General features: G+C 43.6%; 1 protein-coding gene across 5 annotated transcripts in view; it reads right to left on the reverse strand.

Moving 5' to 3' along the window:
* EPHA5 (EPH receptor A5) overlaps positions 1-23,487 on the reverse strand; it is a 641,576-nt gene extending 618,089 nt beyond the window's left edge. For 4 of the 5 annotated variants that reach the window (XM_075352357.1, XM_075352380.1, XM_075352348.1 and 1 more), the window contains exon 1: positions 22,485-23,486. In XM_075352357.1, the coding sequence (XP_075208472.1) occupies positions 22,485-22,635 (151 nt within the window). In that variant the 5' untranslated portion in view covers positions 22,636-23,486. Of the gene's footprint in view, positions 1-22,484 lie in introns of all 5 variants that reach the window. The other variant, XM_075352374.1, reaches the window with a different exon arrangement.
* Positions 23,488-27,623: the final 4,136 nt, after the last annotated feature.

A 27,623-nucleotide genomic window follows, 5' to 3' on the forward strand; every position in this document is an offset into this window, starting at 1 on the left:
AAGTCGGGTGCTTGGCTGACATGTGCCTGATCATGCTGGTGGTGGTCAGGCTGCTAGTTTTGGTACCCCTGCTGATGCTGGCACGGCAGGTGTTGCAAATGGCCTTTTTTGAATCATCTGGATCCAACTTAAAAAACTGCCAGACTCGGGAAGACCTAACATTTGTACAGGCACCTTGTGTCGTCGTGTTGTTCCGGGGAACGGTTGCCTGACTTCTGCCTGGGGCCACCACCCTGCTTCTTACTGCCTGTTGTGATGCTACGCCTCCCTCCCCCTGTGCACTGCTGTCCTCGCTCTGCATATCCTCCTGCCAGGTTGGGTCAGTTACTGGATCATCCACCACGTCGTCTTCCTCTTCCGCACCCTGCTCCTCCTCCTGACTTCCTGACAATTGTGTCTCATCATCGTCCACCACTTGTTGAGACACGTTGCCAACTTCGTGAGAACGTGGCTGCTCAAATATTTGGCCATCTGTACAGACGATCTCCTCATGACCCACTTCAATATGAGCTGGCGAGAGGCCAGAATGTGTGAATGGAAACGTGAACAGCTCTTCCGAGTGTCCAAGTGTGGGATCATTAATGTCCGAGGAGGACGTGTACTCAGCCTGGTGGTAGGAAGGAGGATCAGGTTCAGAAATGTGCGGTGCAGTATCACGGCTACTGACACTTGACCGTGTGGAAGACAGAGTGTTTGTGGTGGTGCCAATCTGACTGGAAGCATTATCTGCTATCCAACTAACAACCTGTTGACACTGGTCTTGGTTCAAGAGCGGTGTACTGCTGCGGTCCCCAAGAATTTGGGACAGGACGTGCGAGCGACTAGATGTGGCCATTTGTTGTGGCGAAATTAGAGCTTGCCCACGACCTCGGCCTCTGCCTGCACCACCATCACGTCCACTTCCTTGTTCCTTGCCAATGCCCTTGCGCATTTTGCAATGCTGTGCACTGCTGACGTGTATATTCACTACTTGTGCGTTATATCAAAGTTTGTGGAAATTGCACACAAGTGCACCTGTACGCTGCCACCAACAGGCACACACGTGCGGTTTTAAAAACCAAGCACGGACGCAATAAGAACCTAACAGGTTTTTTTGGGTAGCGACAATTACAGACAAGTCAGACACTATCTGGACTGTTTTACACTGTGTACACCAGCCCCAGATATGATGAAGGCTGGTATACGGTCACCACTACCCTGCCTGCCTGCCTGCCTGTATACTGGTACAATAGTCCTGACAAGGACTCTTCTGGTCACTAGCCTGTATTCAGACCTGGCTATACCCTGCCTGTATATAGCAACAATAGTCCTGAGAAGGACTCTGCTACTGTACTCCGACCTGGCTATACCCTGCCTGCCTGTATACAACTAGAATAGTCCTGAGAAGGACTTTTGGTCACACTGTTTGCAGCCCTGCAACTGAAAAAGCTATAAAGGGCCGCAAAGTTTTCCCTGAATCAGCGACACTCTCCCTGCACTGACTGTCTGGATAGCTGTGAGCAGAGCACAGTGCGCCGGCCGGTATAAAGGCTCGGTCACGCTGTGCAGGCCGGCCAATCACTGCAATTCCACAACTAACAGGGCTGTGGCATTGCAGTGGTCTGCCAGCCAATCCCTGCATGAGGGCTGGCTCTCAAAAGAGCGCCAACATGCAGAAATGAAGACCACGAGTACAGCACGAGTATCGCGAGATTACTCGGTCCCCGCCGAGCAGCCCGAGTACAGCGATACTCGTGCGAGTACCGAGTAGTTACAAGCATGCTCGCTCATCACTAATCATTACGTGACAGCTGGTCAGCAAACCTGGCAAACCCAAGGATCATTGCAACTATGACCCAAAACCACTCCCAAGACATCATGCAACACCTACGCTTTGATGACATGTTCACACGCAGTAAGCGATTGGAGACCGATAAGTTTGCTGCAATCTCCGATGTGTGGAGATCGTTTGTCACCAACTGCATTGCATCCTACAACTCTGGTCGACACATCACTATTGATGAACAGCTTTTCCCGTCAAAGACTCGCTGCTGTTTTCTGCAATACATTGCAACAAAACCAGACAAGTTTGGCATCAAGTTTTGGGTGGCTTGTGACTTGAAATCAAAGTACATCTGTAATGTCCTCCCCTTTTCTTGGCAAGGACCCCAGTCGTCCCAGCGGGGAGAGACTGTCCGAAACTGTAGTGATGAGGCTAATGGAACCATTCATGGACAAGGGCAGAACTGTAACCACGGACAATTTCTTTACATCATTGTCATCAGCCATTGTCATCAGCCATTGTATTGCCAGCTTTCTTATCTGTGAGCAGCATGATCCCTGATCGGTAAAATTATCTCATTGGAGGACCGTTCTTTTTCTGTGGATGACTTTGACAGAATTGTGTCATCTGGATGTGGTCTAATTGTGGACAGCCCCTGATGAACCTCCAAATAATCGCCCGCTATGGGGGAGAAACGCGTCGGGCAAGGGCAATGAGCTGCTGAATGTGGCTCAGTACTGGCCATTTGGCCTTTTCTATCATCGATTGTGATGGACATTTGTTGCTGCATACACATATGGAGAATGGTGATGTTGCCATAACCCTAAAACTGACTATTTAGTCCTATTATTATCCATACTCCTTGTCCTTTATCTTAATCATTGTTTGATCATTGTGGTCTACAACGAATATCAATATAAAAAAAAGTGTATGATATACTGGGTATGAGGAGTAAAGAATACTATTCTGGATGAATGTGATGATATCACTGTGGATTTTGTAAGGCCCTTAACTAGACCAGCAGCATCTACAGGTTGAGTGTAGGGTCATAAGGACCAGTCCTCGGTGAGCGGGGGCGCCAATCCGTCATCTACAAGGGTGCCAACCTCCGCGGTCAGGAAGAGTGATACTAGGGAATTTGGCCCGGGGCCCCATCTCCTAAAGTGTATGCTATGAATAGCCTGTTTTTACTTGCACCTTTTTGAAATTTATATAATAAAGTATTAAATTTTATGGGGGTTTCTTTTTGGGTTTTTTTGGCGTTAATACCCCTTGGTGTATCTATATAAGGTTGTCTTGGTAGAAATGTTAAATGACCCCTCTCTGGGACTTCTAGTGTTAGTGATGAGAAAACACTAATATGCTCAAGTGCTCGGTGCTCAAATTGAGCAGGTTGGATACTTGGACAGGCTTGACTCAAGCACAAGAATTTTTCTGGAAGTACCTAAAAGCAGACCTGGGGGGAGAGAAAGAGAATATGTGGGGTGGGGACTCAAGCATCAAGTATTGAGTGTCTCGAGTATCCCGATGCTCGATCATGTAATAAGCATCTCAAGCTCCCCGATGCTTAATCAAGTAAAGAGCGTCTCGAGCTCCCCGATGCTTGATTGAGTAAATAGTGTCTCAAGCTACCCGATGCTCGATAGAGTAAAGCGCTTCTTGAACTTCCTGATGCTCGACTGAGTAACGAGCATCTCGAGCACTCCAATGCTTGATCAAGTAACAGCATCTCGTGCTTCCTGAGGCTCGATTGAGTAAAAAGTATCTTTAGCTCCCCAATGGTTGATCTAGTAATGAGCGTCTCGAGCACCCAATGTTCAAATGAGTAACGAGCATCTTGAGCTCCCTGAAGCTCGATTGAATAATGAGCATCTCGAGCATCTCAATGCTTGATCACGTAACTAGCATCTTGAGCACCCCGTTGCCCAAGTACCAAGCAGTGGCAAGTACATTTGCTCATCACTAGTCTGCATAGCTGAAGATGGGTTAGAGTGCCCATGCTGACCTCACTTATGAAAGGCTTGTAAGCCTCAGAAGTGAACCTTAGAGCAAGGAAGCAAGGTTATGCTCTGATAAATAATGATTTTTATTACATCATGTTAGTACGGCTGGCATCATTTTTCCTGTGAAATAAATGTCACAGATTACAGAATAAAAAGTAAGACATCATCAGAGAACAGTACATTATAGGATCTAGAAGGGCAGTCACTAGTATGCTATGTCACGTCAGACATTAGAGCGGAGGTAAACTGCTGGCAGTCTGTGCACCTGGTTTTAACATATAATTGTTGATTCAGGTAAACTTGCAGCAGAATACCTGTGTGTGCTCAAGCTTCCTTACTCTCCCATCTCCATAGACTTCCATGAGCAGTACCAGCTATCTAATCCTTCAGCAAGCTGAAATCTCTATTCACAGAATGACCAGTGCAGGAGAAAAAAAAACATCTTATTTCTCTGATTTGATGTTACAAAGACTTGTCAAATAAATGGCAGTTACATTTAAAAAAATGCTAAGTGCATCATATGGGAAAATGACATAAAGTATTTTTCATTTTTAGACAAACGTCTAGGAAAATTCATGCAATCTTGCAACACTTTCCTAACATTAATTATAATTATGGCTTCACGTGCTTTACTTTTCATGACAATGACAAAAAGAATAATTTTCCTTTCCTTAAGAAATTTTGGAAACTATGGTGCATGTAAAACAAATTGCACAAAGTAAGTATGCAAATAGCTGTGTTATGGCTAAGGGGACAGAGTAAGCTGAAATCTAAAGGGTGCTTTACACGCTACGACATCGCTAGCGATAGCACCCGCCCCGTCGTTCGTGCGACATTTGGTGATCGCTGCCGTAGCGAACATTATCTTGATCCACTTGATAATACTCACCTAAACTGGTCGCTGCGGTGCTGGTTGGCCCCGTGGGCGGTGCTGTTCTCCGGGACCGCCGCCTCCTCTCTCGGCCATCTTGTTCCTCCGTCTTCTGAAGCCTGTGTGCATGACGCGTCCACGTCATACACACTCGCCGGCACTGAGGTCCTGCACAGGCGCACTACAATACTTTGATCTGCCCTGAGCAGGGAAGATCAAAGTGCGCCTGCGCAGGACCTCAGTGCCGGCGAGTGTGTATTACGTGGACGCGTCATGCACACAGGCTTCAGAAGACGGAGGAACAAGATGGCCGAGAGCGGAGGCGGCGGTCCCGGAGAACAGCACCGCCCAAGGGGCCAACCAGCACCGCAGCGACCGGTTTAGGTGAGTATTATAAAGTGTTTTTTATGTTCTCACAGCAGCCTGGGCTCTTATATACAGTATGTTAGAATGCTGTATATAAGAGCCCACTGGTGGTAGCCGCAGCTTATAGGCCATAAAACTGGTGACTGGTTCCCTTTAAGAGTATTGTTATATGAAGGTTTGCTTTATTGTTTGCCACATTATGTGTAATGTTACCCTAGCTTTATTGAAGCATCTCTGTTAATAATATCTAAGTATATTGGAAGCATCACATGGAGGCATACCATTTTCAGATTTTTTTTAATAACACATGCCATGGTGAATGTAGCCAAACACAGAACAGAGCACATATGCATCACATTTGCATAAACGTAGAACACTGAACTAAAGAAAATAAAATTCCCTCGCTCATTAAAATTCAATCCCGCTGTAGTAATAATATCAGTGGCCACACTTCGTTTTTCATAGCGCTGTTTTTATTAAATGTATTATTCGATTTTAAAATCAACACAAGATTACATAATACACAAGATGAATGACTGGATTTATAAGAAATAATGTATGAAACATTGGAAATAGTAAAATGCCCCAATAGCTGTGATCAAGAGCAAAATCAGCGTTTTCACGAGGGATTCATCTTATTTTATCATGTGTAATAAATAGTAAAGCGATACCAAACCTTCAGAATATGATGCACATTTCTTTATCGGAATAGATTTATTCTTAGAAACCCCTGCACATGTCCCATTCATCTAAATATGGCTGACATAATCTTGCCTTCAAAATAACGCCGTTCTGATGGATCCAACAAATTTAATCTTCCCAAAATTTTCATGGACCAGGTTGTCGTATAGCTGTTTGTAATAAAGTCAGGCCACATCACACTAGAGCATCAATCAGATGATCAACACAGATCTTCATCCCAGGGGGGACACGTTATTGGTGACACCTGCGCAGCCTTATTGGGGCCCAAGACATGAAGGGGCCCACATCCAGCTCCAAAACAGGTGGCATTTTGCTTTATGATGAATTTTTGGACAGCAAAGAGCCCATTCCTGTTCTTGTACAGGCGCCTCTTCTGTGTCAGCCAATGCTTCACCTGTCAATCCTAACACTTCCCACATACATCTGATTTTTGCTGAAGAAGAGGCTACATCCTTCCTGAAATCTCTCTTGCCGATGCCACTGCATGAGGAATATAATCCTACATGCTGGATATTTAGATGAATGACAGACATACTAATACATGGATGACTTGAGTCTGACAGAACAAGCCTTCAGAAAAGAAAACACCTTATAAGACACGCAATGTGCTCCCATACAGCAAACGGTCAGGGGTTGTCACGATGAGACAACACATTCAATAAAAGATTTCCACTTACAACACTTTGAGTGGAATACTATAAAAAATTCCCAGTCAAAACTTTGAATTCAATTTTCACTCACCCCATAAAGTTTTTGTCTTCTACAGATTGATGGGTAATAGAGAGCTACAATACTTTATAAGCATGGAGTTACAGAAGATAGAATGACCTGTGACATCCTCATTATTTGTCACTTTCACACTTATCTCAAAATGTTTGTGTAGAGAGAAGAAGCAAGGGACTGCATATTTCTGTGAACGGACACTTTGTTTCTTTTACAAACTGTCTAAACGATTGTCCTGTTATGTTTTTTTTTACACGTTCATGCTGAATTGTCCTCCATAAATATTTTATTTTAATGCAGTATTTTCATGGAGTTGAAAAGCCACAAGACTTCCCTACTTTGGCTGACAGTGGGGGCAATTGTTATTTTTTCCTGATGATGAAGTTTGTTCAACTCTGAAACGTGATAATAATAATTTTTATTTCTATAGCGCCAACATATTCCGCAGCGCTTTACAATTCAATTAATAATTAATAATAAAGATTAATAATACTACACTTTTGTTCAACACCATCTCCATTGGATATCTTTCCTGAGCAGCTGGGCAGTAGATATGTCCGTATATCCCTACTATTGCCGAGGGGATGATTCATCACTTAGCCGTCAGCTGGTTGGAGGATATATTGCTATGTATGGCATTGGTCCTCCATAAGTCTAGAGAGGCTTTGGTTGTGATGCTGGTGAACTGTATCACAATACCAAGAGGAGGAGTTGGTAGATTGCGTAAAAGCTTGTGTTCTTGGCAACATTGAGTGAGCATAACTTACTCAGGGTGTGGAGACATATAACCTGAGGCGGTATAGATTGAGTAGAACATCAGCCTTTCGGGAGCTACTTCATGGGGGTGTTTGGCTGAAGGGCATCAAGTCTGGGTAGTTGGAAATTAGACCCATCTAGAGTTTGTCCTTGCTTGTCCCCTAAGCGTAGAAGAGATTTTTTTTCTTGGTGTCTAATAATCTCATTAGTGTAAAAATTATACCGTAGGATTAAACTATAGTTGAAGTTACTAGTATATTAGTAGTATTGGTAGTAGTAATAATAATAATAATAATAAAAATCTATATATTGAAATACTGCTAATACAGCTTGCTGTTGTGATACAATAATAATAATAACAATAATAATAATAAAAATAATAATAATATACATTGAAGTAGCAATAATAGTCATCGAGGTTTTTGTAAAAGTAATTATAAAAGAGGTAATATTGGTAATACTAATGCGTATTTTGAAATCCTAGTAATAGTGCTTGTGATAGAATTAGCGAAAATAATAATAATAATTATTATAATAATAAAATTAATAATAATAATAATAATAATAATAATAATAACAATGTAGACATCGAAGTAGTAACAATAGTTATTGTGGCTTTTGTATTAGTAATTCTAATACAGGTAATAAAGATAATAGCAAAGTATATTTTGTCCTAGTAATAGTGCCTGTGGCTGTTGTGATAGAATTAGAGGAAATAGTAATAATAATAATAATATATATATTGAAGTAGTAATACCAGTCATTGTGGTGTTTGTAATAGTAGTTCTAATTCAAGTAATATTAGTAATAATAATATATATTTTGAAGTCTTAGTAATCGTGCTTGTGGCTGTTTTAATAGAATCAGCAGAAATAATAATAATATATATATACATTGAAGTAGTAATACCGGTCATTGCGGTGTTTGTATTAGTAGTTCAAATGATAATAATAGTAATAATAATAATGTATATTTTTAAGTCTTGGTAATCGTCTTTGTGGCTGTTGTGCTGGGAAGAAGAAGAAGAAGAAGAAGAAGAAGAAGAAGAAGAAGAAGAAGAAGAAGAAGAAGAAGAAGAAGAAGAAGAAGAAGGAGAAGGAGAAGGAGAAGAAGAAGAAATACCTCGAAGAACTAATTATTAATAAATTAAATAATTAAATAGTAGTAGTACTAATAATCACAATTGACAATGATATTATAGCACTGTGTTGGCGGTAAAATTATATACTAAGAATTTACAATAACAACTACATATACTGCATCGTTCTCCAATTATTTTAGACTTTCTATATATTGTCTACTAGATAAAGCCTTACTGTTTAATTGTGATTATCATATAATTACATTTCACAGAAAAATAGGTATTTCTCCACAAAGACAACCCAAGTGACAGCAATGGAAGTTTTTTATGCTATTCACAGGCCATGAATATGCTCCCATACTGCACTGTATTATTGAGAGTAAAATGCAGTTAATAATGACTTCATCAGGGGCAATACATGCATCTGCTTACATTGAATTACTATTTTATATATTTACTTAGTTTATTATATTATTTACATATTTTTATAATTTGCTCTGCTTTTCATGTGGTAAAAATAGTAATAAAAAAAGAAATAAAAATATAGTGCATTGTGACACTTTTTCTTGAAGTTTATTTTGTTTACTTTATTTTAATAATAACGATGAAGCTTTTTCTCGATGGCGTTGCCACTATGGAGGCTCGATACCACACACATATGCACTTTTGGAGGTTTAATAATACATCTCACTGACAATACATCTTATATAAAAAAGGGAAATCCAAGGCTTTTATTATAAGTGACTCCATCGCAGAGGAAGTCGTCAAATGATAGCAGGCCCATTTCTTTCATTAGTATGTATGAACTATTTACCATAACAAAGATTTCACATATTGGTTCCTGAAAACAGCTGAAAAACCTCAAACAATATCTGAATTTCCTAGCCTCATGTGCTTACCCTCTTCTCTTTGTGATGTTCCCCTGATTTTAGCAGGAAAGGGTCAGAGAGGGCAGAGACGTTGGCAGTAAAAAGGACAGCCTTTGTGTTGTGTGGTTTAGGGAAGAAAGAATAGGCTTAGAGGGGAGTTTTGTAACACAGGGATTTTACTTAACCTCATTAGTTCCAGATGGGCCCCAGTACAGTGACAATCCCCTCCATAGTAAGTACTGTTAATATCACAGAATATCTGGCACAATATCAGGAGACCATTGCTGGGTGTTTATTTATGTGCACGCTGAAATCCTGACTGACGAAGAAACCTGAAATGTGTTCCACCCAGTAATTCTATACTGCTCCTCTTCCTCCAGCTCACACATATGTTGTGACTTCTAGTCTATCACCCATTGTTTGTCTATCTGAATCTTGTCAAACAGTTTCTAAGGTGGCTCATCAAAGTGACGCTCTAAAGCCACCACTGGTCCAGCTGCAGTATGAATACTTCCAGGTAGCCTACAGGATTTACCTGGCCATCTGTTTGTGGAAAAGTGATCACTAGTTATCTGTGAAGAGTATTATATGTCTATATTCACTATATGGCGCTACTGTTTTCATGTCTCATCCCCTCTAAACTAAAACTTTAATATCTGTGAAATAAATACAATGGCAGGAGGCGTATTTTACAAAGATCAAAGCTAACAAAGCATCTAAACATTTAGTATACAGTATATACTATGGCTATTAGCCCTGAAGATTACTATTCTGATGCACAAAAGTCATTATTACTTACATTCTCAAATAGCTGAACAGTAGTTATCTATCTATTATTTATCTATTATCTATCTATTATCTATCTATCTATCTATCTATTATCAATCTATCTTCTATTTGTCTTCTATCTCCTATCTATCTATCTATCTATCTATATATCTATCTATCCATCCATCTATTATCAATCTAACATCTATCTGTCTTCTATCTATCTATCTATCTATCTATCTATCCATCTATCTATCCCTCTATCTATTTATCTATCTATCAAATCAAATCAAATCAAATAAGCTTTATTGGCAGGACCAACTACAAATTAGTTTTGCCAAAGCAAGTGTACATTAGGGACTGGGGCTGTGGGGATGGTGGGTGGGGACTGTAGGAAGGATGGATGGGGCACATCCAGGGTGGGGACTGTGGGGGCACTTCTAGGATGGGGGCTATGGAAGTCCATGGCTTATGATGGGGCATATCCAGGGTGGGGACTGTAGTAACGGTGGTTGGGGCATATCCAGGGTGGGGATTGGGGGGGGCTATCTATCTATTATCTATCTATCCATCTATTATCAATCTATCTATCTATTATCTATCTATTATTTATCTATTATCTATCTATTATCTATCTACCTATCTATTATCAATCTATCATCTATCTTTCTTCTATCTATCTACCTATCTATCTATCCATCTATCTATCCCTCTATCTATTTATCTATCTATCTATCTATTATCTATCTATATCTATCTACCTATCTATCTATCCATCTATCTACCTACCTATCTATCTATCTATCTATCTATCCCTCTATTATCAAGCTATCATCTATCTGTCTTCTATCTCCTACCTATCTATCCCTCTATCTATCTCTCTATCTATCAATCTACCTCTCTATCTATCTATCTATCCATCTATCTCTCTATCTACGGTATCTATCTATCTATTCCTCTATCTATCCATCTATCTATCTATCTCTCTATCTACGGTATCTATCTATCTATCCCTCTATCTATCCATCTATATATCCATCTATCTATCTATCTATCCCTCTAATATCAATCTATCATCTATCTGTCATCTATCTATCTATCGATTCCTATCCATCTATCTATCTATCTATCTATCTATCTATCCCTATCTACCTATCTATCTATCTATCCCTCTATCTATCTATCTATCTATCTATCCCTCTATTATCAATCTATCATCTATCTGTCATCTATCTATCTATTGATTCCTATCTATCCCTCTATCTATCTATCCCTATCTACCTATCTATCTATCTATCCCTATCTATCTATCTATCTATCTATCTATCTATCTATCTATCCCTCTATTATCAATCTATCATCTATCAGTCATCTATCTATCTATCTATTGATTCCTATCCATCTATCTATCTATCTATCCCTATCTATCTATCTATCCCTCTATCTATCTATCTATCTATCTATCATTTATCTGTCATCTATCTCCTATCTCATCTATCTATCTATCAATCTATCCATCTACCTATCAATCCCTATATCTATTATCTATCTATTCATCTATCCTATCTATGTAGCCATCTACCTATTTCTCTATCCCTCTATTATCTATCTATTTATCTATCCATCTATCTGACCATCTCTTTATCTAGTATTTTTCTATATTTCTCCTATCTATATTTGTATTTATCTATCCCTCTTTCTATCCATTTATCTATCTATCTATCTATCCACCTATGTATGTATCTATCCATCTATCTATCTATCTATCTATATCTAGCTGTCTATCTAATTCATTCTATCTTTCTAACTAATTAATTCTATCTTTCTTTCTATCAATCTATCTAATTGTTTGATCTAATTCTATCTATTTTTTATCTATCTATCTATCTATCAATTTTCTATCTAGCTATTTATTTATCAATCCATCTATCATCTATCTAATATAATTATGGTAAGAGCACCTCCTTTATGGGATTGTTAGTGAAATGGTGGCTATTATGCAGACAAATCTCCACAAAAGTCTCCATATTCAATCATGGCTACATCCATTCAATTTGATATCTAAATATCTTATGTAATATTTGTAGAAATAATAAGGTTTCTGATTCTACGGACAAATTAAATGAAATTATTTTTTTATTATGGTTACTGTTAGTGTGGTTACTATTTCAACTCCTGACGATAGAAAATCTGAATTAATGGTGGGCCTAATACTTATCTATAAGCATTTAAAAAGAAGACAAGCAAACATGGAATAGAGCTTTGCATATTGTCACGCTCCCCGGGTCCTCGGCTCCCCTCCCCGGGTCCTCAGCTCCGCTCCCCGGCTCACCTGCCACGCTCTCCTCGTCCCAGCCTCCGGTGCCCGTCCTCCATAGGTCCTCTGGTCGCCGATCCCGGCGTCCGACATCTTCCCAGGCCCTGGCCGGCTCTCCTGCGTCCTCCTCGCAGCCTCCTTCCCTGGCTTCTGGCACCCGGGCCGCGCGCATGCGCATTAGGGCACGCGCGCGGTCACTGACCCTTTCTTAAAGGGCCAGCGTCCAGTAACAGGAAATGAGGTTAGTCAGGTTCAGGGTATAAAGGGGGTTCTTGTCCAAGGGGGCGGGGCCTGATCTTCGTGTTCCCTGAGCTAGGAGTCAGGTCTCCTGGTGTTTATGTGCCTGTACTCACCTATCTCTCTTTGTAGAGCCGTACCTGCCTCGCCATCCAGTCTGCCGTATCCCGAACCCCGCACGCTGTCCGTCTGCCATCCGACAGCACCTGCCATCTCGGATCCCTGCGGTGACCCGTCATCTTGCTCCAGAGGTTCCGGACTCCGCCTGATATCATCTCGGCCTCCGAACCTGAGCTACGTCACCAAGACTACCTTCTGTGTCTCCGTGGTCCCAGGGACTCCTCCGCTGTCTTCACTTGCACGGACTATCCTGCTGCCCTTCAGTGCTTCAGCTGCCGGACTCCCTACCTCCATCTTAGAGTTCGGTCCAGTGGATCCACCTCCTGGGTCTGCCCGACCGCCCGGCCGTGACAGTAAGATCAGGCCATGGATCCCGCTGCTGCACTAATGGCCCTGCAAGAGGAACTCCAACGCCAGCGTGAAGTCCAGACCCGCATGCTGCAATTCATGACCTCCGTGGACACCCGCCTGTACACATTACAAGCATCAATGACGCCTGCGGCACCCAGGTCCCCCGCCAGGCAAGCCATGGCTCCCGTACCAGTGGCAGCCTCTTCAGATGCTTCCCGACTCCGTTTGGCGTCACCTCCTCGGTATGCTGGAGATCCCAAGACCTGCAGGGGCTTCATAAATCAATGTTCCCTTCACTTCACGCAGCTGCCACATCTGTTCGCCTCCGACCAAGCCAAGGTCGCCTTTATAATGTCCCACCTAGAGGGCGAGGCGCTGGCGTGGATGAACCCCTTGTGGGAGAAGGAGGACCCCATGACCAAGGATCTTCAACAGTTCCTACAGGCCTTCCGCAGTACCTTTGACGAGCCAGGACGCGCCTCTGCCTCTGCTTCATCACTCCTCCGCCTACGTCAAGGGACACTGACGGTGGGTCAATACGCCATCCGTTTCCGCACTTTGGCTTCAGAACTCGGGTGGAATAATGAGGCCCTAACAGCCGCCTTCTGGGAAGGACTCTCGAGTCGCATCAAGGATGAGTTGGCGGGTCGGGACGTGCCCTCCACCCTAGATGCACTGATCGCCCTAGCAACTCGTGTGGACATACGTTTTCAGGAGCGCTCCAAAGAGCTATCTCGGGAGAGACGCCCGGTACGGCATTCTCCTCCTCCGCAGAAGTCCTCCGTTCCTCAGTCCTCAACAGCTGGGATTCCCGTCCACGAGCCCATGCAGATCGACCGAGTGCGGCAGTCTGAACGACGTCGAGCAGAGCGGCTCGCCCAGGGCCTCTGCTTTTACTGTGGTGAGGACACCCACCTGCTACGCTCCTGTCCAGAGAGGCCGGGAAACTCCAAAGCCTAGGGTTGGTAGGAGAGGCCACCCTAGGTGCTGGGACCCTCTCTGACCCAGTTACATGGACAGTGCAAGTGACCACGGGAGAGACGCGGTTCACGGCTGATGCCTACCTCGATTCCGGGGCAGCAGGCAATTTCATCCAGCAGGCCACGGTGGACAAGTACCGGGTGCCTGTCATGCCACTCGACAAACCCCTAGTGATTGCCTCGGTGGATGGGAGGCCTCTCTCTGATACCATCTCCTTGATCACCAGGCCTGTCGAACTACGCATCGGTGCTCTTCACACCGAGAACATCGCTCTCTACGTTCTCCCACACATGTCCCACCAGATCCTGTTGGGACTCCCATGGTTGCGGACACATGAACCATCGGTTAGCTGGGGTACTGGCGAAGTCACCCGTTGGGGCTCTTCGTGTCATGAGAGGTGCCTAAAGTCCATACCACCCCTCCGACGACCTCCGGTTCCTGAGACCCTAACGGGGCTGCCTTCGGCCTATTGGTCCTTTGCCGATGTCTTTGACAAAAAGGAATCCGAGGTACTGCCGCCACATCGTCCATACGATTGTGCCATTGACCTGCTTCCAGGGACAACCCCACCTAGAGGACGGATATATCCTTTATCTCCAGCCGAAACCAGGGCCATGTCAGATTACATCTCAGAGAGCCTAGCAAGAGGGTTCATTCGGAGATCCTCCTCTCCTGCTGGAGCAGGTTTCTTCTTTGTCAAGAAGAAAGAGGGAGACTTACGCCCATGCATAGACTACCGGGGTCTCAATCAAATCACCGTGAAAAACAAATACCCCCTGCCGCTCATTCCCGAATTATTTGACCGGCTTAGAGGAGCTCGTGTGTTCACCAAGCTGGATCTTCGGGGTGCTTACAATCTGGTACGCATCCGCTCTGGTGACGAATGGAAAACCGCGTTTAATACGCGCGATGGACATTATGAGTACTGCGTGATGCCCTTCGGTCTGTGTAACGCTCCTGCCGTCTTCCAAGAACTGGTGAACGACGTGTTTCGGGACCTTCTCTACATCTGTGTGGTTGTTTATCTAGATGACATCCTCGTCTTCTCTCCGGACCTCCAAACCCACAGAGAAAACGTACAGCTGGTCTTACAAAGACTGAGAGAGAATCGCCTGTACGCAAAGTATGAGAAGTGTGTCTTTGAGCAGTCTTCCCTCCCCTTTCTGGGGTACATCATCTCTGATACTGGACTGCAGATGGACCCCAAGAAGGTCTCCGCCATCATCAACTGGCCTCCGCCTTCTGGACTGAAGGCAATCCAACGCTTCCTGGGATTCGCCAACTACTACCGCCAGTTTATCCCGCACTTCTCTGCCTTGACCGCTCCTCTCTCCGCTTTGACCAAAAAGGAGGCTAATCCTAAGGACTGGTCACCTGCGGCAGACGCCGCATTTTGTTCTTTGAAGCGAGCATTCGCCTCCGCCCCTGTACTCCACCGACCGGAGTTAAACCGCCAGTTCACCTTGGAGGTGGATGCCTCCTCCTCAGGAGCCGGAGCAGTGCTCATGCAAAAATCCTCCTCCGGGAAGATGGTGACCTGCGGTTTCTTCTCTAAGAGCTTCTCAGCACCCGAACGTAATTACACCATCGGTGACCGAGAACTACTGGCGGTCAAACTGGCTCTGGAGGAGTGGCGCTACCTCCTGGAAGGAGCAGTGTACCCCGTGATTATCTACACGGACCACAAAAACCTGGAATACCTGCGGTCCGCTCAGCGACTGAACCCACGGCAAGCCAGGTGGTCCTTATTCTTTGCCAGGTTTGACTTCCAGCTCCACTTCCGACCAGCGGACAAGAATGTACGCGCTGATGCCTTGTCTAGGTCTCTCATGCCCATGGAACAGGAGGAAGAGACCATCCAGCCTATCATCTCTCCTAGCAAGATTGTTCCGGTGGCTCCTGTCACTCTGGCCCAGATACCACCGGGGAAGACCTATGTCTCGGAGACCGACAGGCTAACGGTCTTACACTGGGGTCATACCTCAAAAACAGCCGGCCATGCAGGCCAGAAGAGAACATGGGGTGCGATTGTACGCCATTACTGGTGGCCATCTCTTCGCACGGACGTCGCCGCCTTTGTCTCTGCCTGCTCCTCTTGTGCCAGAAACAAGACGCCCAAACACCTCCCACATGGCCGCCTTCTGCCTCTGCCGATACCTTCGATGCCGTGGCAACACATAGCAATGGACTTTATTACGGACTTGCCATTGTCATCCGGGCACACAGTCATATGGGTCGTGGTGGACCGGTTCTCAAAAATGGCCCATTTCGTTCCTATGGCTGGACTGCCCTCTGCTCAGGAACTCGCGGACGCTTTTATACAACACATCTTCCGCTTGCATGGCTTTCCATTACACATCGTATCAGACAGAGGAACTCAGTTCACCTCCCGCTTCTGGAGGGCTCTCTGTAACCATCTGGGAGTGACTCTGGACTTTTCATCTGCATACCATCCTCAGTCTAATGGCCAAGTAGAGAGGGTCAATCAAATCTTGACCTCATTTCTACGTCACTATGTTAACGCCCATCACGACGACTGGTCCGCTCTTCTACCTTGGGCTGAATTCTCCCACAACCACCACATCAGTGAGTCGTCCTCCAGCTCTCCCTTCCATGTTGTTTACGGACTTCAGCCTTCCATCCCATTGCCTGTATCCCCCTCTTCGGATGTCCCTGCTGCAGATACAGTAGCCCGTGACTTTGCCACCATTTGGGACTCTGTCAAGGTGTCTCTAGGACGTGCTTCCCTGCGGATGAAGAGACACGCAGACAAGAAACGCCTGGATCCTCCGTGTTTCTCTCCTGGAGACCTCGTCTGGCTTTCTTCCCAGTACGTCCGCCTGAAGATACCTTCATACAAGCTGGGTCCTCGCTACATTGGGCCGTTTAAAGTCCTCACCAGGATCAATGAGGTCTCCTACAAGCTGCAGCTCCCGGCCACGATGAGGATACCCAACTCGTTCCACGTCTCCCTGCTCAAGCCGGTGGTCCTTGGTCCCTTCTCCGCTGCTGCCAGTCCAGCTCCTCCACCTATTGCCGATGATGACATCTATGCGGTAAGGGATATCGTGGCCATGAAGACCGTACGAGGTCGGCAGTTCTTCCTGGTGGACTGGGCAGGGTATGGTCCTGAGGATAGGTCCTGGGAGCCCAGGGAGAACGTAGGCACTCCTCTTATCCGTGCCTTCATGTCCCGGTTGCGGGGAGGGGGGGCGTGGGGGGGGGGGGTACTGTCACGCTCCCCGGGTCCTCGGCTCCCCTCCCCGGGTCCTCAGCTCCGCTCCCCGGCTCACCTGCCACGCTCTCCTCGTCCCAGCCTCCGGTGCCCGTCCTCCATAGGTCCTCTGGTCGCCGATCCCGGCGTCCGACATCTTCCCAGGCCCTGGCCGGCTCTCCTGCGTCCTCCTCGCAGCCTCCTTCCCTGGCTTCTGGCACCCGGGCCGCGCGCATGCGCATTAGGGCACGCGCGCGGTCACTGACCCTTTCTTAAAGGGCCAGCGTCCAGTAACAGGAAATGAGGTTAGTCAGGTTCAGGGTATAAAGGGGGTTCTTGTCCAAGGGGGCGGGGCCTGATCTTCGTGTTCCCTGAGCTAGGAGTCAGGTCTCCTGGTGTTTATGTGCCTGTACTCACCTATCTCTCTTTGTAGAGCCGTACCTGCCTCGCCATCCAGTCTGCCGTATCCCGAACCCCGCACGCTGTCCGTCTGCCATCCGACAGCACCTGCCATCTCGGATCCCTGCGGTGACCCGTCATCTTGCTCCAGAGGTTCCGGACTCCGCCTGATATCATCTCGGCCTCCGAACCTGAGCTACGTCACCAAGACTACCTTCTGTGTCTCCGTGGTCCCAGGGACTCCTCCGCTGTCTTCACTTGCACGGACTATCCTGCTGCCCTTCAGTGCTTCAGCTGCCGGACTCCCTACCTCCATCTTAGAGTTCGGTCCAGTGGATCCACCTCCTGGGTCTGCCCGACCGCCCGGCCGTGACACATATAAACATTACACTTGCTTTTTTATGTTGACACTACTCCGCTGATAACGTTCGGAAACCATAAAATAATTGATAGATCTTCAGTGGAGGATGTGTCTTGACAACTATTAGGGAACTAAATAGCAAAACTGCATGGACAATATTATAGTCATAGAAAAATAAACTACAACAGTAAATCATCATTCTACAATAATAAAACAAACAATTTCTGAAGAGGTTTAACAGGCCGCCTCCACCAGATGTGAATTTGTAAGTCACTTACAGTTTTCCACATGGATAAGGGATAATAAAGGCTTGTTAGGACCCAGGGTAAGAGGATCTATTCTTACTTGGTCTAATACAGAGGTAACCTTACTTTAGACTACCATCATCAGTAGAAGTCTTAATAGTGGGCAATACCAGCACCTGAAACCTTGCCTTCCCAAAGTAAAATGTTCCCAAGGAGCCTAGGACAAAGATATATTAGATCCTTGGATCTATGAATTGTAAATCTAGTTTTATATTTTATAGATATGGACAGTGTGGAGTAATTTTTTTGATTAACGTTTGATGTATAGATGTGATAAGCAGATGTACTTCTTCTCTAGAACCTCAAGCTTTCACCCATAGAGAGAAGGTTATTGTGATTTACAGTAATAACCCATCACAAAGAGAAATATGTGACTTTATAAAGCTTAGTGATAACTATTTCTTTATGTCTAAGTAGTATATACTGATATAGAGGATGTACTTATCCTGTAGTTAACTTTTAGTATCAGTCAACTTGACCTTACACCCATAAAGAATCTCCCAACTTGACCCTACATAGATGAAGGTTCTTCCAATTTGACCCTACACCCATGTAGGTTCTCACAACTTGACCCTGCACCCATAAAGGTTTTTCCAATTTGACCCTACACCCATTAAAAGTCGACCAACTTGACCCTACACCAATGAAGGTTCTCCCAACTTAACCCTATACCCATGAAATTTCTCCCACTTGACCCTACACCAATGAACGTTTTCCCAACTTGAACCTACACCCTTGAAGGTTTTACCAACTTGACCCTACACCAATGAATGTTCTCCCAACTTGACCATACACCCATGAAGGTTCTCCTAACCTGAATATTCAGCAATGAAGGTTCTCCTAACCTGAATATTCAGCAATGAAGGTTCTCCCCACTTGACCATACACAAATGAATGTTCTCCCAACTTGACCCTACACCTATGATGCCTTTCCCAACTTGACCCTATATGCGTGAAGGTTCTCACAACTTGACCCTACACTCATGAAGGTTCTCCCAAGTTGACCCTACACCCAACTATGGCTGAAGCAGTTTTACCACTGTGAGACAAGCAAAGGGCTAAATGTTCTCCCAACACATTCTGGTGCTTACAAAGTACTGGAACAAAAATTCTGAATTTATATGTGACTGGTGATAATTCAAAATAACTGATACTGACATGTAAATTATTACTAGCCTCTATTACCTGCACTGCTTACTAACACTAGCCTGAAGGCATTGCTGCTAAGGTTCGTCAGTATCATAGTTACACGAGCAAGGAAACTTTTCATTCAAGACAATTACCTGTTTCATGATGGAACAGTAGACAGTTATTTCACTTGTCTAAAATGACAAATTGTCTCTCCATACAAGTCATGCTACAGCAATCGTGGTTATTTCCAAACCTTACGGAATAGATGGGAAATTCCCAAATTGGATATAGATATACTGGAAATTAATGTGAAGGTACCACCATTATATTACAGTTATCAGATTTTTTTTTACCAATATAACGCGTTGGACTTGAGAATTAAATTTTCAGTACTACTCCTAGTATTATGATTGCTAATCTTACTACAACAGTATAATCAAAGAAATAGGTCTGGAAGCCATTATACAATGAACAGAGAAAAATACATATGGGTTGGTGTAAGTTTCTTACATCTGATGGATTCAAATAAACTACAAAATTCCTACTAAGTAGAACCCTCCTATGAAAATTATTCATTTTTAGAAAAGTGATTACAAAAGTATTGACAAAATATCCAATATGTCAATTTTATGGAATTTTAGGTTTGGCTATAGTCACACTTCCAGGCTGTAATAAGTGAATATTAAATTTCCCATTTTTTTTAATTATTATTTATTCACCAAAGCAGATTTTTCATTAATTTGTATTTTTGGTCATGTAAAATTGGAAAGGTCACATGGCATTTAGTATCGGCAGGAAACAAATTTTAATAATAGAGTGAAACAGGGACAAAAGTCACCACGAAAAATATATCTGTATACTGGAGCACCAATGTTGTAAATACTACATCACAACGGTAAAATCATACCTATATACGGGAAAATCATGCATATTACACTTATACCTCAAAGGTTGCTATATCTCCTTAGTCCATCCTACTTTTTTAATATGCGGGACCAAGACTTTCAATGATAAAAAGCTACAAATCATTATTTTACCAATTTCTTTGAACACGGGAATTTCTCAATATACCAACCATTCTCAGTGATAACCATGTGCAATGTCTCTTATGTTTTAGGCCTACAGATCCTGAATACTAAACATAATATACTGCATGGAGTACTCTTCACTAGCCAATGATCAAAATACAATTGCCATCACACGTTTTCCATTACCAACACTCCACCGTGCATGGTGAAAGACAAATGAAGGTAGTATCATGTACACTATCAATAGTCATCTAATAAAGTCAGGGACTTCTATAGCTCTTGACTCATTTCCAAGGCTCAAAGAGCAACTTCCTAACAAGACATCAGCATAAACCCTGCAGCACTGCTGTGACCCAAGAGTCAACTCCAGTCTCATCTCCTCTACAATATTATCAGGACTCCACAGCATGAGATTGCTTTGGTGTTCTTCACTACTGACAGTGGCTGGACCAGGAAGGCTAGACATACATAGAGGGGTTGTTTGATGATGCATCATTCCCCTCAAACAAGATGCTGGTATGTGTGTGTGTGTGTGTGTGTGTATATATATATATATATATATATATATATATATATTTATTTATATTTGCTTGCGCATATATATTTTTCATATATATATATATATATATATATATATATATATATATATATATATATATATATATATATATATATATATATATATATAGGTGTATATATATATATATATATATATATATATATATGGGTATATATATATATATATATATATATATATATATATATACCTATATATATATACCCATATATATATATATATATATATATATATATATATATATATATGTATATATATACACCTATATATATGCTATATATATATATATTTAAATATATTTATTTACAGAAGATAGCCTACCCGTCATCCCTACAGTCCCTATTCCTATTCCCTATTGTACACTTGCTTGGACAAAATTAATGTGTATTCAGTCCTGCCAGTAAAGCTTTTTGACTTTGAGATATATATGTATATGTATATATATACAGTATATAGTATTATGTATGTATATATATATATATATATATATATATAGTGTTTAGACGGATAGATAATAGTGAGATAGGTGATGATAGATGATAGATGACATATAGATGGATAGGTAGATAAATGCATAGATGATAGATATTGACGGCTGATAGATAGATAGTTAGACAGATAGATAGATAGATAGATAGATAGAGGGATAGATAGATAGATAGTTAGACAGATAGATAGATAGATAGATAGATACATAGGTAGATCCAGCCCAAGAGCTAAATGATGGGATAAGTTAGTGCTGATGGGCAATATGTGGGCTGAACTCTCAACCCCAATGGATAGAGATTCGCAGCATAAATCAGAATTTTATATATTATACATATATATATATGTGTATATATATATATATATATATATATATATATATATGTATATATACATAATACTATATCCTGTATATATATATATATCTCAAAGTCAAAAAGCTTTACTGGCAGGACTAAATACACATTAATTTTGTCCAAGCAAGCGTAAAAGTGTATAAAGTACATGACATTCCAATATAAAATGAAGTTTTTGTGTTTTCCACAATAGCTGGGTAATTGAAAAGCAACACAAGGGGGTAAAGCATTTCTACATTTTAGGTCAGATTATTCCTGAGAGGAGATGATAAATATTGGTGAGACCTGCATGGACACATGCCCCACACTTTGTCATTTCCCTGAGGGGGGAGATGCTATAAGTTTGTGAATTGAAAATGAGTAGATGTTTAGATACAATATATGTATATACAACAAATGATCACATCAATAAATACATAAATATGCATATGTATAAAGTATGTTCTCTGGACGCTCCTTTCTACATCTGATGAGCAGTAACACTGAATGTCTTCATCCATCCAGCATAAACAGCAATCCATGAAGCTGATCAGCAGTGGTCACTGGATGCTGGGCAGTAGGCGACCACTGACTTACACCAGGCATGGTCAGAATTAGGGTCCTACGTGCCTATGTTCTAGCATCCCCATAACTAAGTGATGGGTGCGACTAATGTCAGGGATGTCGCACTTAGCTTGTACTGTGATATTGTGGGGAACATGAAGGAGAGGCTTTATTTACCTTCATTGCTTGGACTACTGGAGGTCCCCGAGATGTAGCTGCAGGTAATAAACCATATCCAAATGGTGAAATAGGAGGCAAATCCAGACCCCAGAGTCCGGGAACCTCCAGTGTTAGAGCAGGGCAGTCCAGCAGACCTGGGGCGCAGCATCTTCTCAGCAGTAATCCTTCAGTAGAGGACCTCTTCCCTAGATGTCCACTCACACAATCCTTCTGAATCCAGGAGCTGGTGAAGAACTTGTCCTTTCCTCTTAGTGCTCGTGTCTTCCTGGGATGTGATCAGGTGTAAGGCTTGCTCTCCTTCCTCCTCCTCTCCTACAAATAACCCTGATGTGCCTCCTTCTTCTCTCCTCCTCTTCTCCACTTTGATGTGGACGCGTGTGTGATGATGATGATGATGATGATGAGGAAGACTTGCAGGAGACAGATGATGGGGGTGGTGTGATGAGAGATGTGACAAGGACAGCCCCACACACACTTTTCGTCTCCCCAAGCAAAAGTCAGACGTTAGTAGGATGGAAAAGAAAAAGAGGAGGTGAATGAGGGGGAGGCAGATCTCCCAGGGCTGGGGGACAGCAGGCAGCAATGATGTCTACAGTAATGCTGGCACATAGGGAATAGGACAGTGAGTGACAAGGGGTGATAGAGGGCAGCCTTGGATGGGAAATAGCTGGATGTGCTGGAGAAGGAGCAAGGGATGACAGGCAGTAACAGCTCAGTGCCAGCAGCCTCCACTGCCCTCACTGCTGCTGCCAGGGACACTGTGCAGACATCCTGCTCTGGAGGACACGAAGGGATGGAGTCAGTGTGAAGTTCAGAAGAAGCTCTGTCCTCAGCAGCACCACAGGATGGAGAATGCCATGCTGCCTGTCTGCTGCCAGCAGGGCACACGGCTCCTGGTGCTCTGCTGCTGGATGCAGACACTGCTCTGCTAGACACACACTACTATAGCCTACAGGAAATACTGTATCCACCACTATGTATTCACACCCTGCCACTAACAAAGGAGGAGAGGGGCTGCCTTATAAATCACCGCTGCCAGCCTCAATGAAAGCCAAGATTTCCTTTTGAGCTGCTGATACCTGATCCTCAGCATTCATCAAGACATCTTCCCTGCAAGTGCACTGTTACAATGCAATGTGACTTACAGTGCTATGGGGGTGGGATTACTCTGTACAAAATTAAAATGGGGGTCATCCCTATCTAACCCTTCTAGGGGTATTTTTAAATGACCACAAAAAAATCATAATAAAACTGTAATAATGTGATGGATAATTCTCACCTAGTAAGGATCTTCCTAAGATTATATGTGTAGATATACACATATATATATATATATATATATACATAAATATATATATATATATATATATATTATAAATCTCTCTCTCTCTCTCTCTCTCTCTCTCTCTCTCTCTATATATATATAAATAAATCTCTCTCTCTCTATCTCTCTCTCTCTCTCTCTCTCTCTCTCTCTATATATATATATATACACTACAGTTCAAAAGTTTGGGGTCACCTAGACACCTAGATTTTGTTGTTTCCATGAAAAATCATGCTTTTAATTATCAAATGATTTGCATAATCAGTAGAAAATATAGCCCAGGCATTGACGAGGTTAGAAATAATGATTTTTACTTGAAAGATTAATTTTCTCCTTCAAACTTTGCTTTCATCACAGAATGCTCCTTTGCAGCAATTCCATCTTTGCAGACCTTTAGTATTCTAGCTGTTAATTTGCGGAGGTAATCTGGAGATATTTCACCCCATGCTTTCCCCTCCCACAAGTTGAATTGGCTTGATGGACACTTTTTGCGTACCATACGGTCAAGCTGCTACCACAACAGCTCAATAGGGTTGAGACCTGGTGACTGGGCTGGCCACTCCATTACAGATAGAATACCAGCTGCCTGCTTCTTCGTTAGTTTGTGACACCCCTGGACTATCAGGTCATCACAGGGTATTGTACAATCTGCCCTCCCGTGCAATATCCACCTCCTTCTTGGTTATGGGTCCCCAACTACATGGTGTTGCCTACATCAGCTAATTAAGGTCCTAGGTACACTCTGCACCACACCCACCAGTGAGTGGAACAGGGTCGCCCACTTGGAAGGGTTGGTTAGGGAATGTCAGAAGTGTCAGTAGTAGTGAGGAGAAGTAGTTTGGAAGTGAAGGAGAGAGGAGGTCAGGAGCCAGGTTCCTAGGAAGCCATCTAGGTAGCCGATGGTAGTCTGGGCCTAGAGGAGCTGGACCCCTGGTCGCAGGGGATCGTAGCAAGGGGCATGGAACTGTCGAGGAGGATAGCCGGCGGCCTTGCACCATCACCGGGCTGGGACCAGGGCATGACGGGGTACGAGGACCCTAGGTCAGGGAGTAGCTACAGGCCACTTGACAATTTACCCAACGAGAACGGAGCCTTCAAGATCCGCTCTCCCCCTGCTCCAAAATCGGGGTACTAGTGCAACGAGGGAATAGGACTTTCCACTTAAAATGGTCCAGAAAATCCCAAGCGTGAACCCTGAGAGCAAGCTCCCACACTTAGCCATAGTGGGGAGCGGGACCCGGCAAGTTCCAAACTACCGGGACCAACACAGAAGTAAAGTTAGTGCCAGGAGGCATGTCACGGATCACCAGGCAGCACCATTGGGGACGGGACCCGAACTAGCTTCCCTCAGTGGCAGGGGTATCCAGAACTTTGGTTTATCCAGTTGTCAGTGTCAGTTTAATGGACTGAGTGAGTACACAAGTGACCCCCTCTGCACCCAACGGCACCCCCCCCTCACCATCACCGAGTCTCGGGGAATCCCCCATACCTGTGGAGGGTTCTAACACCTGGCTGCCCCATTCCATCACACCGGGTACTCCCAACTGCAACGGTGGTACTCCAAATTACCACGTACCACGGGTGGCGTCACAAACTTTAACACAATCCCCTGTAAATACCCCCTTCATTTGAGTGGCCGCATGACCCCCGGGTCCGGAGACCCCTCGAGCCACCGCGGATCGAGATCCAAGCAGCCCGGCTGCAGGCACGAGGGCAGCAGACCTCAAATTCCTGGCGTCACGAACAGGATGATCAATGGGAAAATGAGCCATATGTGGTACAACCATCCAACTTTGACAACCAGAAGACCTGCCTAATCAGCAAGGATCAGGGAAGGACCACGGCTACTGTCTCCCGAGACCATCTAAAAAAACGTCCAGAGCCCTTACGAGTAGCAGATGAGCCTCAGCCCCAACCTCAAGTGGTGGAAGGAAGGAAGAGAATGATCCGTACTATTCTAGGTGACTTTCCGGAAGATTGGCCTATGCAGAATGGAGCACTAATAGTCCCTGTGTTAACATTCCCACAACCCGTGGAAGAACCATAACAGGAAAGGCTTACTGATACTGCACCCACTTCAGCATCTAGAGTAGCATCTGTACCCTTGCCACGCACACATAGAGTCCTACCAGCTACACCTAGCACTGAGGGCAAGGAACCTGTAGACAATGTTGTCATGTCACAAGAGGGGGATGAGGGGCTGGAATTGAGAAGGTCGACCCGGGTTAACTTTGGTCAGCCCCCACAGAGGTATAGGGAAGAATGTTAATGGTACCTGTAATGTCTAACTGTATGATGTTAGGCATCTGTGTTTCTTTTATTATTTCACAAAGTTAGTTGTTTTTCATATAGAGAAAATGTTAGAAGATAGGTGTCAATCAACAAGGTTTGAATGAACAAAGAAAAGTTACCTGATTGGAAAATAGATTATTTCATGTGTGCACCAGGTGCATGGACTTCATTGTATTTATGTACTAATGTTTATAGTAGTAAAAATGGACCATGGTCATAGGACTGGTTGTGACCAACGCAGACTTGTGTATTGTAAATAGTTGCACCTCCTGTGCCCACTAGAGTCGTGTTTTGCAACACCCGAGACCTTAACCTGGTCATGAACCCACAATAGGTATGCAGCCAGTCAGATTGTTTGGGTGGTGGGTTAATGGGATCCGGGACATTGGAACTGGACTGTCACAGGAAGAGGCTGCAACGGAGCAGGTTGAGCCTCCACTACTAACCTAACTACTGACCTAGCATTCCACCGTTGGTTTGATGAACTCATGTTATAGTAATGTTTAAGTGCCAAGATGAATCTTGTAAATAAAAATGTTCTTATTTTCTACTTTTGCAGTTTTGTTTCTAATGTACTTGTCTTGTTGCTCAGTTCTGCAGCGGGGCCTCCCACTTTTCTTTCTACTTTGGTTAGAGCCTGTTTGTGCTCTCCTCTGAAGGGAGTAGTACACAGTGTTATAGGAAATCTTCAGTTTCTTGGCAATTTCTTGTATGGAATATCCTTAATTTCTAAGAACAAAAATAGACTGTCGAGTTTCACATGAGAGTGCCTTTTTTTAAAAATAAGAAAATATCTAAGTGACCCCAAACTTTTGAACTGTAGTGTATTTATATAGCAGGAGTGGACGACATACTATTTGTGCAATTTGGCAAACATGGACAGAAGAGGGCCCCTGTGCAAGAACAATGTATGAGCCCTTTGCAGTGCAATAACTCAAAATAATGCATACTTCCACCTACTTTTGAGTTGGAAATGGGCCGCTCATTTCTTAGGCCCCTGTGCGGTTGTACCAGTAATACCTGAGGATGCTCCTTTTCCACCTACAATGTAGCAAACAGCTTCTGTCACAGAGGCAATTATAGAACTGCTATAGGCCCAGGTGTTGTTCTTGGGCCCTCTTCTGTCTGTGTGCACCCCTGATACTGTATATCGGACTGCAGTGACGGACATGTAGAGGGTCCCAGTGTATTGATAGAATATGGGTCCCTCTTTGTCTCTGACAGGGCCTGCTTGCTTATACAAATGTACAAAAGTGGCCCCCTTACATCCCCTGTGTGGCTGCACACAGTGCATCAATGATATGTCCGCCCCTGTGAGAATGGAAATAGCTTTCTATCAAAACAATCTACCTTGTATTAGGAACATTCCTTCATCCTAAATATGCGTTTTAATATCTAAATAATAAAACTACTCCTTTAACCCCTACATCACCTGGTGATTTTCCGTTTTTCGTTTTTTCCTCCCCTTCTTCCAAGAGTCCTATCTTTTTTATTTATTCATCAATATAGCCATATGAGGG

Source organism: Anomaloglossus baeobatrachus, chromosome 1, assembly GCF_048569485.1.
Source record: "Anomaloglossus baeobatrachus isolate aAnoBae1 chromosome 1, aAnoBae1.hap1, whole genome shotgun sequence".
Classification (NCBI taxonomy): domain Eukaryota; kingdom Metazoa; phylum Chordata; class Amphibia; order Anura; family Aromobatidae; genus Anomaloglossus; species Anomaloglossus baeobatrachus.